The sequence below is a fragment of the Lepidochelys kempii genome, chromosome 1 (assembly GCF_965140265.1).
Source record: "Lepidochelys kempii isolate rLepKem1 chromosome 1, rLepKem1.hap2, whole genome shotgun sequence".
In the NCBI taxonomy this organism is placed as follows: Eukaryota; Metazoa; Chordata; order Testudines; family Cheloniidae; genus Lepidochelys; species Lepidochelys kempii.
The window spans coordinates 305,314,610-305,327,131 of NC_133256.1; the positions used below are offsets into that span (position 1 = coordinate 305,314,610).

The 12,522-nt window shown below is 42.2% G+C and overlaps 1 protein-coding gene across 1 annotated transcript in view; it reads right to left on the reverse strand.

Moving 5' to 3' along the window:
* Window positions 1–12,522, reverse strand: part of CTTNBP2 (cortactin binding protein 2) — a 186,382-nt gene that overhangs the window by 62,622 nt on the left and 111,238 nt on the right. Inside the window, 3 exon segments of the mRNA XM_073328165.1 lie at window positions 975–1,092; window positions 2,921–3,175; window positions 6,740–6,890. Coding sequence (XP_073184266.1) covers window positions 975–1,092; window positions 2,921–3,175; window positions 6,740–6,890 — 524 coding nt within the window.

Below are 12,522 nucleotides of genomic sequence, written 5' to 3' on the forward strand. Positions count from 1 at the left end.
TTCACAAAATGTCTGGTAGGGATAGTGCTGCCACCTGTAACATTTAGCCCAGTGCTTTGGGCACTCTCAGCCAGCGACAATTCACAGTCATCCATAATGATGTTGACTAGCTACTGGGCCGGGAAAAGAGAGTGAGAATGACTTTCTAGCCTGGTAGTTAAGGCATTTTCCTGCAACATGGGAGACTCAAGTTCGAGTCCCTGCTTCAGTGACTCTATTTATACATAGTGGAACAGTTACAACAGGAGAGAATGAAAGAGATCCACACTAGAACCTGGGTCTCCCACATTCCTGTTAAGAGCCCTAACCACTGGGCAAAAACTTGTAAGCAGGGCACCAGCACCACCTCCTCCTCCCATTTTTGAATGGCATCTAAATTATGGAAAAATGGTTTTGAGCCAATACTATTTGGCAAATTTGTATCAAATCCACTCGTAGTTTCAGGGCAAAAAAAACTTGCACTTTTTGGTGAATAAACTATTAGTCTGGATAAAAATCACCCAGTTCTACTCCAAATCCAATGACAAACAGATGATTTCATTTAAACCTGATGCGGATTTTTCCCCAAGAGTCTGAAAAGAGGAGGATAAGAACAATGAAAGGAAGAAAGGTAAAAGTTCTGATGAAAAATAACTACTAAATATTAATTTACCAATTCCAAAGGATTAGGTTTGTTTCCAGAATTGAGCAATTTATTTGATTTTTTAAAGTTGGCATATTTTAAGGTACTACTAAAAATCAGAATAAGAGGTCACCCAATATCTTCCAACAAGATGTTTTTTGTCATTTATTGTAGCAGAATTCTGAGTAATATGTCTGCACTCTTTAAAAAATAAACTGGCCTGGTGGTGGGAAAATGTGAGCAGGGTGAGATTAAGGGTAAACAAACATTGTATTAAATGTTTCTTCTGTGTCCCACAAGACCCTGGCGGCTAAATATTTTAGTGCAGTGCTGTTGGCAAACAGTAACTCACTCAAGTTCTCCAGGAGATGTTTGCAGTCATCAGTGGCAACATCATGCAGTGTTCTATCGCACTTATCTTTCCTTTCAGCCTCTAGTCCACCATGGCTACACAAGATTTCTAGGCAGTTCTGGAAAGATAAGAGCTGTATTATTTGCAGTTTAACTAAATTAACTTGGGCTAAATACTCAAAAATTGTTTGCTTCCTGAAGCAGGCAGTCCTACAATTAGCCATTAGACTTCTGATTCAATACATATGCATGCTTTTTTCAAATATCCAAAGAAAGGCAACTAACAGAATTACTAAACTTGAGGCTCCAAAAGGTGTTTCTCACAGAATTGAAGTACAGGTGTCAAATGTTTTGCCTTGGACTTGAAATTCTCAGGCCAAGGTTTTTAAAACAGAATACCTAAAGTCATTATTTTCTAAGCACTGGGAACCCTATAGCTCCCAGTGAAGTCAACACGCCTGAAAATCTGGTCACTTACTTAAGAGCCTAACTTTAAGCATCCAGTTTTGAAAATCTTGGTTTCAGTTTTGGCTTATATTAAAAGGCAAGTTGAAGGTTTAGTAATGACTAACCTACTAGGGTATTCAGATGACAAGAGCAACCCACTGAACCAGTGTTTACTTAGCAATACAGAAACATTAGCAGGGTACAAATTCCCATCCATGCTTGGTATGTGAGTGATACACAATAACCCAACAATGATAGTTGCAAATTCACCTTACAAGTCCCTCCTTCCGCAAGTAAATTTGAATTTCTGAAAGAATATCAATCATGCAAAGAAATCTTAGTTTGAAACAACAGAATAGGAACATTTAGGCACACCAGCCCAAATTTTTGAAGCTATTATAAGGAGGGAAATGTAGCTCAAGTGACCCTGCTGACTGCAGCTGTGATAGTATGGCACAGGGAGAAAGGTCATCCCTCAAGCTATCTTGTCCCAGGCCATTTAGGGCTTTATAGGTCATAACTAACCTAAGCTCCACCTGCAGATCAACTGGCAGCTAGTGCAGATCCTGAAGCACAAGTGTCATTTATTTGCTTCTAGCAAGATGCCCCATTCATTAAGAAAGCCACTGCATTCCACAGCAGCATCTGTCTCCAAATGGTTTTAAGGGGTAGCCTCATGTAGAGTGCATTGCAGTAGTTTAATCTTGAGGTAACAAAGAATGGCGAATAGTGGCAAGGTCCTCATATGAAGAAAACGTCACAACCTCCTAGCCAGACTCAGATGATAAACAGATCTGGCCAAGATTTTTCAAAGTGTTGAGAAATTTTAAGTGCATCCATTTTTGGGTGCCCAATCCAAGATACCTAAAGAGGCCTCATTTTCACAGGGTGGGTGCCTTTTCTGAGAATCAAGCCTCTTTTATAATGTCTCAGATTAGGCACTCAAAATTACTAGTTAATTGTTAAAATCTTGGGCCCTGTGTCTCAAAACTATCCTTCCCTATGCCCCTCAATGACATCTCTGTTCCATTCTCTCTTCCAGCAACAGTCTCAGCTTTGAATTGATACAAACCCTACTTCTCATTTAAAAAAAAAAATAAAAAAAAATCAATTAACCATTCAGAGTTAGTAGCATAAAGCTTCTGATGCCAAATGTTGCATTAATGCCTGGTGTCAAGAAACTGCCCTGCTGACATCAATTAGCCAGGGTAGAGTAGGTCAGATTGGATTTCCCCCTGGAATCATAACATAAAATTTTCCAGCTAACTTACTCATTTCGTATTGAAAAGCCTGCACAAAGCACAGATACTAAAAAAATAAAATAAAAAATATCTCTGTAGAGACTGTATTTGCAAAATTAAGATAATTTTCATTTAACTATGAACAGTTACATTTACAATTAAGGAGATCATTAACTTGACGTGTCTATATTAAATAGATACACAATTAATGGAAAAGTCATTTAATCGCTACAATAGTTATAACAACATACAGACAGACCTTAAAGCCTTTTGATGCTGCTATATGGGCAGCAGTCCAACCCTCTTTGTCAGCATGGTTGATGAGATCTGCAGAAACAACAGGCCTTGCTTTACTCGGATAGCTGTCTTCTCTGCAGTCCAAGTCAAAGAAGTCTGAATTAGGCTGTGTATCATTCATAAAGTTTCCATTGTCTGTTTGTCCATAGTACATAAGGAGCATGAGGCTGTCAACATTACCAGAATCCACAGCTGCATGAATTGGTGTCCAGCCATCCTAAAGAGATAAAAATGAACAGCACAACCCCACCACACATGGAGAAAAGTGGTTAGTTACAGAATTTATATTACTAATTGCTTTCTATCAAACATGCTGTCTGTAAAGCTTTTAAGCATCCAACAATGGCTGGCTATAAACAAATGTCACAGTTTTGTATGAGACAGCCCATCTGTTGTGCTCTATGTATAAGTATGTGTGTGAGATGCCTGGTGTGAAAGGAAAAAGGTGGGTTACAGTCCCATAATCCCTGCTTGGAAAAAGACATTTATTGAGTCACCGCAGGTCGTGAGGGTCCACAGAAAACATGCCCAGTGCAGGTCAAACTGAATCAAAGCAACCCTTTGCCAGGGATGTTTTGGGTTGCACATTGTGCGCTAATGTAATATTGTAACTGGACCTTTGTCAGATTTTTTTATATACTATTGTGTACAATTTTATATAGCACTTTTCTCCTCTTTGGCTATGCACAATGTTAGCTTCTCTCTGCATTAGCACAACAAAGCCAATGCAGCTGCTCTTGGAAGAATTTTCAATCCTTAATTCTCCTTTGATGTCCTTCATTTAAAAGGCCACAGTCTGAACTTGTCTCTCCTTCTTATTTTCTTCTAAATTATCACTACATTTGAGCTGACCAAATAAGCTTCTTTCCATTGTAAGTGACAAAAAGATTATCAGCATACAGTGGCGCTGGAAGAGTTTTTGGAGTGGGGATACTGAGCTGCACCCCTCTTGCCCCAGTCAGACTCTACGGCAGGCAGCAGAGCCCCCAGGCATGGGGCTGGCCTCTGGGACACTGCATGCAGGACCAGCGGCCAGGACCCCCCAGGTATGTAGCTGGCAGCCAGGTACCTGCATGCAGAGTAAGCGGCCAGGACCCTGGGGCCAGCAGTGGAGCCCCTGGGGTCCCAGCAGGACCCCGGGTCGGCAGCTGGAAACCCGCATGCGAGCCGGAAGCTGGGATCCTCATGCTGGCAGTGGAGCCCCCGGGTGTGGGGCTGGCAGCCAGGAGCCTGGGCCCAGCAAGATCCTGGAGCTGGCAGCAGAGCATCTGGGGCCCCAGCGGCCAGGACCTCGCAGGTGGCCTGGAGGCCGGGACCCTGGGGCTGGCAGCTGAGCCCCCAGGGACGGCAGCCAAGGAGGACCCTGGACCAGCAGTGGAACCTCCAGCCCATAGGGGGCTGGCAGCCAGGACCCAGGGTGGCAGGGCAGCCAGCAGCCAGGATGCCGGGTACAAAATCCCCCCGCAGCTCTACTTCCCGTGCCTATGTCAGCATATATCTATGGTCTGAGTTTTGCAATCTCCTTAGTTTGGAAAAATCAACACTCACATTCATAGAACTCAACACTGTAATATTGGTTCCACCCTCCTTTGGTTCCACCCTTCATCATTTTGCTACTGCATTTTCTACTTTGAGAAAAGATTTTTTTTTATTTCAGGGATGCTTGATGGTTTGGATTTTACTTTCAAAGAGATCCACTTAGAAAATGCATGCCCTAGTGAGAGAAATGTCTTGCAGTAGATTGTTTTTCCAATTGAAAAAAAAATGAAACCGTTTAAGGTATTCACAGATCTTGACCTCAAAAACTAAATTTTAAAGTCATTTATTGGTCATCTGCAGCCAGCATTCCACAATGAGAGTGGGCAAAAAGGCACTAGGAGCATTCCCCCGTATTACCCAGCAGAGCAGAGCACAATGGCAGTGCTTACACACTTTTAACAGCAAAGTCTGAGGCCTGGTCTACACTGGGCGGGGGGGAGTGGGGGGGGGGGAAGGGAAATCAATCTAAGTTACGCAACTTCAACTACGTGAATAATGTAGCTGAAGTCAACATACTTAGATCTACTTACTGAGGTGTCTTCACTGCGATAAGTCGACAGCTGACACTCCCCCGTCGACTCCGCCTGTGCCTCTCGCTCTGGTGGAGTACCGGAGTCAATGGGAGAGCCCTCGGCAGTTCATTTATCGCATCTAGATTAATCCCCCGCCCCCCCGGACTGATCACTGCCCGTCGATCCAGTGGGTAATGTAGACAAGCCCACAGTTTGTCTACACTGGCAATTAAGAGTGCTGCAACTTTCTGTCTCAGGGGTGTGAAAAAACACGCACTGAGCACAGCAACTTTCAGCGCCGTAAAGCACCAGTGTAAACAGTGCCTCAGCGATGGGAGCCACGCCCCTCATTGAGGTGGTTTTTTTAGAGCTCTGGGAGAGCTCCCTCCCAGTGCTGTGCCACAACCACACAAGGCACGTTGCCAGCGTAGACTAGCCACGATTCATGATTCTTCCTCTGACTATGGTATCTTCCTCAAAATTGGTAGGAAAGGATGGATTCATGGACCTGGCCTCCTGACACCAGATAGGGAGTCTGTTCCCATGTGGGGGAAAAGCACGCCGTGCCTTCTCCAAAGGTAGTGCAGTGGCAAGACTTCTGTGGCAGTGGGGAGCACTCTGGAGCTACTTGGAAAAAATGTGTAAGTGTCTCAGTAACAAAAGCATTTAAGTCCCATTGACTGAATTTCAATGGGACTTAAGTGCTTTTGAAAATTTTATGCATTGTACCACTCTCGGTCTTCTCCTCATGGTGATGCACTTCTGTAGCACCACCTTCCATAGGGTGTGGCTTAATATTACAACAAAGAAGCAATTAGTAAATAGCAATTTCTGTAACCACTTGGTATAAAAAGTCAACTTCTTAACCAGACAAGAACTTTTCAATAATGTTTTCTATATCCTCTTTTCCTCTAATTTCAAAATGAATTCAGGTTACTTTCCACAAAAAAATCAGCCCCTTTCAACCTAATTAACACGAAGTATGTGTTTAAAAGGCTACAACACATACAAAATATCTTTCATACAATATTTCTGGAGAGTCTAAATCTCACAACATTAAGTGATAAAAAGTCTCAATATTGTGTGTACATGTCAAGTTTTTAAGCAATAGCCCTGAAGTACGTGAATAAGGGAATGCCTAACCTTCAAATTTGAAGACTCTCACCTACTCTCATCCAATCCACAGAGCACAGATACTTTCTTTGTCCTCCTCACTCTCCCTTTGTGACAAATGTCTAAGAATTTCTTTCACAATATTTGTGAAGAACGTTTTCTTCAAGGATAACATTGATCTGTAATTAGACAAGTTGCCCCAGAGCTATAGAGGTATCATGGGCTACCACTTATCCCCACCTCATTCATGACTGCTACCAGGAACAGTAAGGCAACAACAACACTGCATACCATGAGAGTTGACAGTGAAGCAGATCAATTCTACCTCTGCTATCCTACACAGGAACATGGTATACAAGATCTTGCATTTTGAAACTGAGGCTGGTAAAATCGAGAGGAAAGCGAAGTGATTTATAAGGTTTTAGGGAAACTATGCAACCTAAACAAATAGAAAACATTTTACAATGAGACAAAGCAATATTAAATCAAAGCTTTTTACTAATTCCAAAACACACTGAGTATTACATCATTAAAGAGTTAAAAATGACAGTGCAAGGAATTCTGATTTTTGCAGCTGTTCACTTCACACTGTGATTTTAGAAATTCTTTTAACTTACACTGGTTTTTACACTTCGATGTGCTCCAGCTTCCAGCAAAAGTTTGATACATTCATTATTTCCATTTCCACAGGCTAGGTACAAAGGTGTCTGTCCTCTTTCAGCAGCATGGTTAACATCAGCCTGATACATAATTAATAATTCTGCACACCTATGAGTGGAAACATCAGGTGACAACACAATAAAAGATTCCTGTATTTGACTTTTTAAATGCCATGTGAACTTACATGCACATTTAAAAACCATATTTAAATGTATTGATGTATATATTAGCACAGACTAATTTAGTTAAACTAATCACATCAATCCTAAATTATTGCAGATATATTAAAGTTCTGTTGAAAACTGGAGAGATTGGAAAACTGTATTTTACAAGAGCTGACAAAAACTTTGTAGTTGACAGCTATTTGAATAAAAGACTTCAAGTGTGAGTAACAAAGGAACGTTTTTTTTCCCTGATCACTGACATAAGAGTGCTAGCTCTTTAAATATTTGGCAATCCCTCTGTTCCTCTCACAGCAGTTATAGTTCGACAAAGCAGCAAATACTGAAAACACAAACTTGTGAAGCTTTACAATATTTTCATTAGAAAACAGCATCTAAAGTGACAAACAGAACTGTAGAGAGGTCTCCTACTCATGAAATATAACAGCTGTGAAAGACTGCTTTTCAGATGACTAAAGATTTGTCACAAAAGCCATACACACTCTTGTCTCCTCATAACATACTTTTTTATTCAACATTTATTCAAACATTTTATTCAAACACACAATCTCTGACCAAAGAGAAGCAACATAAAGAGAATGGAAGAGGACACAATTGTGTGTGTATGTTTGTGTGTATAATTTGTATACAGTATACACTTTTTCCCCCTTGCAATTATAAATAGACATATTCCCAAATGTCCCTCTACCCAGCTGTCATTCATTGGCTTATTTCATAAGGGCACTGCAATACAGCTGGGTCTTGACGAGAGGGTTTTATGGATTAGTTCAGGGAACATGTTCCATGCGTCAGAGACACATGAAAGAACACATGGAGATGGATGACAGTGCAGCTGACAGGTAGGCAGAGGAGGCTGGAATCTTTGATTGAGAAGGTAAAGTTGGAAGTGACAGAATAAAATGCAAGAAAATACAAGTAGGGAGGGGTATTCAGATAAAGTCAGGCATGTATAACTAGGGTCTCCATTCATGGAGCCATGTGATTACATCAGAATCTCAGCTTTCAACTAAAAAATGAAGATTCTAGCCATAATGGTTGTAAAGAGATGTGTGAACTGCCCCATGCATCTCAATGAGGCTGTAACAAAAGCAAAAAAGCTGCGAGGAAACCCAACATCATCACTTTCACTGTGGTCAGAGGAGAAGAGTGATGTGGGCCACCTGCTGCCACTCCCATCTTTCAGCTACTCCCAATGAGGGGAGGTACTGCTTGTCTTCCTGGGAGAAGGGAATGCCCATGCCACTGTCTCTCTGGAACGGTAAGGAGCCTCTCCAACAACCACCAATGAAAGTGAGAAGGCTGGGTCACAGGAGCCCCATGCTGTGGTTGACTAGCACTCTGAATTGCTTTAATCTTACCCTGAGGAGCAAAGTTGTGTGAAGAGTCTTACAAGGTGAAGACAAGAAGCTAAACTTGATACAGTGAAACAGAAGGAGTTATTGGAAGGATTCAAAGAGATGCCTAATATGCTCTAAGTGATAGACAAGAATTACATCCTTAGCAACTGTGTTAATGGATTCAAGGGACATGGTGTTTGGGAGGCCAGAGAGGATGTGGTTACAGTAATCAAGATGGGAGGATGATGACAGCCTGGATGAAAGTTTTGGCTGTCTCTACAGCAATGAAAGGATGAATCTTCAAAATGTTATGGAGGAACGAGCTGCAGGAATTGGACACAGCCTGAATATGTCTGGCAAGGGAGGAGACCAGTTAAAGATGACAGGCTGGATCAACAAGAGGGATGGTGGAATGGATTAAAGGGATGTAGTGAGGTTATAAACTTGGTCCAACATTTAGACTGCATACTATCAGCCTTTTATAAAAACCTAAAACTATCAGAAATGCTTCCATCATTCATTAAAACATTACGGTGGAATTTTTTTAAAACACTCTTCTGCAGTGTTTGCAACCCAAGCACTGACTTAGTGTCTAAGAACCAGCTTTAATAATCTTAAATGTTACCAAGTAAAGCTGATAAAAAAAATGAAAAAGTTTTCATTGGAAAAAACAAGTTACCTTCTCATAACTGTAGTTCATTGAGATGTGTTGCATATGTCCTTTGCAACTGTATGTGCCTGCCTGTCCCGTGCACCAGTGCTAGAGTGTTTTCCCCAGCGCCAGGGTTCTTTAACTTTTTTTGATGGGCCCCCCTTTGAAAATATTTCAAGCTGCAATGACCCCTCCACACACACACACACACCATGCCATCCTTACTTCTGCGGACTGCTGCTGACGGCGGCACTGCCCTCAGAGGCAGGCACCTGACCAGCAGCCACCACTCTCGGGCTGCCAGCTCTAAAACGAACCCGGAATTAAGGATGGCAATACAGTGACCGCCCCTAGAATAGCCTTGCGACCCCCTTTTGGGTCGTAACCCCTGGTTTGAAAAACACTACCCTAGCAGTACCCCTAACGGCCTTGCCCACACTTGAGATCCTCATGCTCCAAACCAAGGGAAAAAAGGGAGGAGCTGCTTCGCCTCTCCTTCAGTTCCTTCACACCAGAAACTAAGGGTAGTCTCCGATGCACTGGGGGAAGAGGCCAGGTGATATAGTGGACATATGCAACACATCTCACAGAACAACAGTTATGAGACGCTGAGTAACCGTTTCTTCTTCAAGTGCTTGAATATGTCCATTACACTGTAGGTGACCCCCAAGCTCTTATCCCAGACCGTGGGGCTTGGATTCTCATTAGAAAAAGGGACTGTAGGACCTTCATTTGCATCCTCCCTTGATGCTGCAGTCAGTGCATAATGTCTGGTGAATGTACGAACTAAAGACCACATAGTTGCCTTGCACATGTCCACAATAGGGATGTGTGCCACAAACGTTGTTGAGGCTGAATGGGCTCTGGTTGAGTGTGCAGTCAGCCTGCCAGGGAGCACTATCCCTTTGGAAGCATAAGACTGCTACAGCTGGTGATCCATTTAGACAGTCTCTAAATGGATCACCAGCTGCAGCACTCTTATGCTTATGGAAAATGGTGCATGGCAGATCAGAAACCATAACAACATAAGAACGACCATATTGGTTCAGACCAGAGGTCCATCTAGCCCAGTATCCTGCCTTCCAACAGTGGCCAATGCCAGGTGCCCCAGAAGGAATGAACAGAACAGGTAATCATCATGTGATCCACCCCCTATCACCTATTCCCAGTTTCTGGCAAACAGAGGCTAGGGACACCATCCCTGTCCATCCTGGCTAATAGCCATTGATGGACCTATCCTCCATGAATTTATCTAGTTCTTTTTTGAACCTTGCTATAGCCTTGGGCTTCACAACATCCTCTGGGAAAGAGTTCCACAGGTTGACTGTGCATTGTGTAAAGAAATACTTCCTTTTGTTTGTTTTAAACCTGCTGCCTATTAATTTCATTGGTGACCGCTAATTCTTGCATTATGAGAAGGAGTAAAAAACACTTTATTTATTTTCTCCACACTAGTCATTATTTAATAGACTTCTATCATATCCATCCTTAGTTGTCTCTTTTCCGACCTAAAAAGTCCCAATCTTATTAATCTCTCCTCATACGGAAGCTGTTCCATACCCCTAATCATTTTTGTTGCCCTTTTCTGAACCTTTTCCAATTCCAATATATCTTTTTTGAGATGGGGCGACCACCTCTGCACGCAATATTCAAGATATGGGTGTACCATGGATTTATACAGAGGCATTATGGTATTTACTGACTTATTATTTATCCATTTTTAATTATTCCCAACATTCCGTTTGCTTTTTTGACTGCTGCTGCACATTGAGTGGATGTTTTCAGAGAACTATCCACAATGACTCCAAGATCTCTCTCTTGAATGGTAACAGTGAATTTAGACCCCTCATTTTATATGTATTGTTGGGACTATGTTTTCCAATCTGCACTACTTTGCGTTTATCAACATTGAATTTCATCTGTCATTTTGCTGTCCAGTCACCCATTTTTGTGAGATCCCTTTGAAGCTCTTCACAGTCTGCTTTGGACTTAACTATCCTGAGTAATTCTGCATTGTCTGCAAACTTTGCCACCTCCCCGTTCACCCCTTTTTCCAGATTGTTTATGAATATGTTGAAATAATACTGGACTCGGTAAAGACCCCTGGGGGACACCACTATTTACCTCTCTCCATTCTGAAAACTGACCATTGATTCCTACCCTTTCTTTCCTATCTTTTAACCAGTTACCAATCCATGAGAGGACCTTCCCTCTTATCCCATGACAGCTTACATTGCTTAAGAACCTTTGATGAAGGATCTTATCAGAGGCTTTTTGAAAATCTAAGTACACTATATCAACTGGATCCCCCTTGTCCACACGCTTGTTGACCCCCTCAAAGAATTCTAGAACAGTGGTGAAGTATGATTTCCCTTTACAAAAACCCTGTTGACTCTTCCCCCAACAAATTGTGTTAATCTATGTGTCTGACAATTCTACCCTTTAGTTTCAACCAGTTTTGCCCGGTACTGAAGCCAGGCTTACTGGCCTGTAATTGTTGGCATCACCTCTGGAGCCCTTTTAAAAATTGGTGCCACATTAGCTATCCCTCAGTCATTTGGTACAAAAGCTGATTTAAAGGATAGGTTACAGACTACAGTTAGTAGTTCTGCAATTTCACATTTGAGTTCCTTCAGAACTCTTCGGTGAATACCATCTGGTCCTGGTGACTTATTGCTGTTTAATTTAACAGTTTCTTCCAAAACCTCCTCTAATGACAGCTCAATTTCGGACAGTTCCTCAAATTCATCACTCAGATGAACGGCTCAGGTTTGGGAATTTTCCTCACATCCTCAGCTGTGAAGACCAATGCAATGAATTCATTTAGTTTCTCTGCAATGACCTTATCGTTGTTGAGTGCTCCTTTACCATCTTGATCATCCAGTGGCCCCACTGGTTGTTTAGCAGGTTTCCTGCTTCTGATGCACTTAAAATTTTTTTTGCTATTACTTTCTGCATTTTTGGCTAGCTGATCTTCAAATTCTTTTCATAGAATCATAGACTTTAATGTCAGAAGGGACCATTATGATCGTCTAGTCTGACCTCCTGCACAACGCAGGCCACAGAATCTCACCAACCCACTCCTGTAACAAACCCCTAACCTATGTCTGAGCTGCTGATGTCCTCAAATCATGGTTTAAAGACTTCAAGGTGCAGAGACTCCTCTAGCAAGTGACTTGTGCCCCGCGCTGCAGAGGAAGGCGAAAAACCCTCAGGGCCTCTGCCAATCTGCCCTGGAGGAATATTCCTTCCCAACCCCAAATATGGCGATCAGCTAAACCCTGAGCATGTGGGCAAGACTCACCAGCCAGACACCCAGGAAAGAATTCTCTGTAGTAACTCAGATTCCACCCCATCTAACATCCCATCACAGGCCATTAGGCATATCTACCACGGATAGCTGAAGATAAATTAATTGCCAAAATTAGGCTATCCCGTCATATCATCCCTTCCATAAATTTATCAAGCTTAGTCTTGAAGCCAGATAGGTCTTTTGCCCCCACTGCTTCCCTTGGAAGGCTGTTCCAGAACTTCACTCCTCTGATGGTTACAAACCTTCATCTAATTTC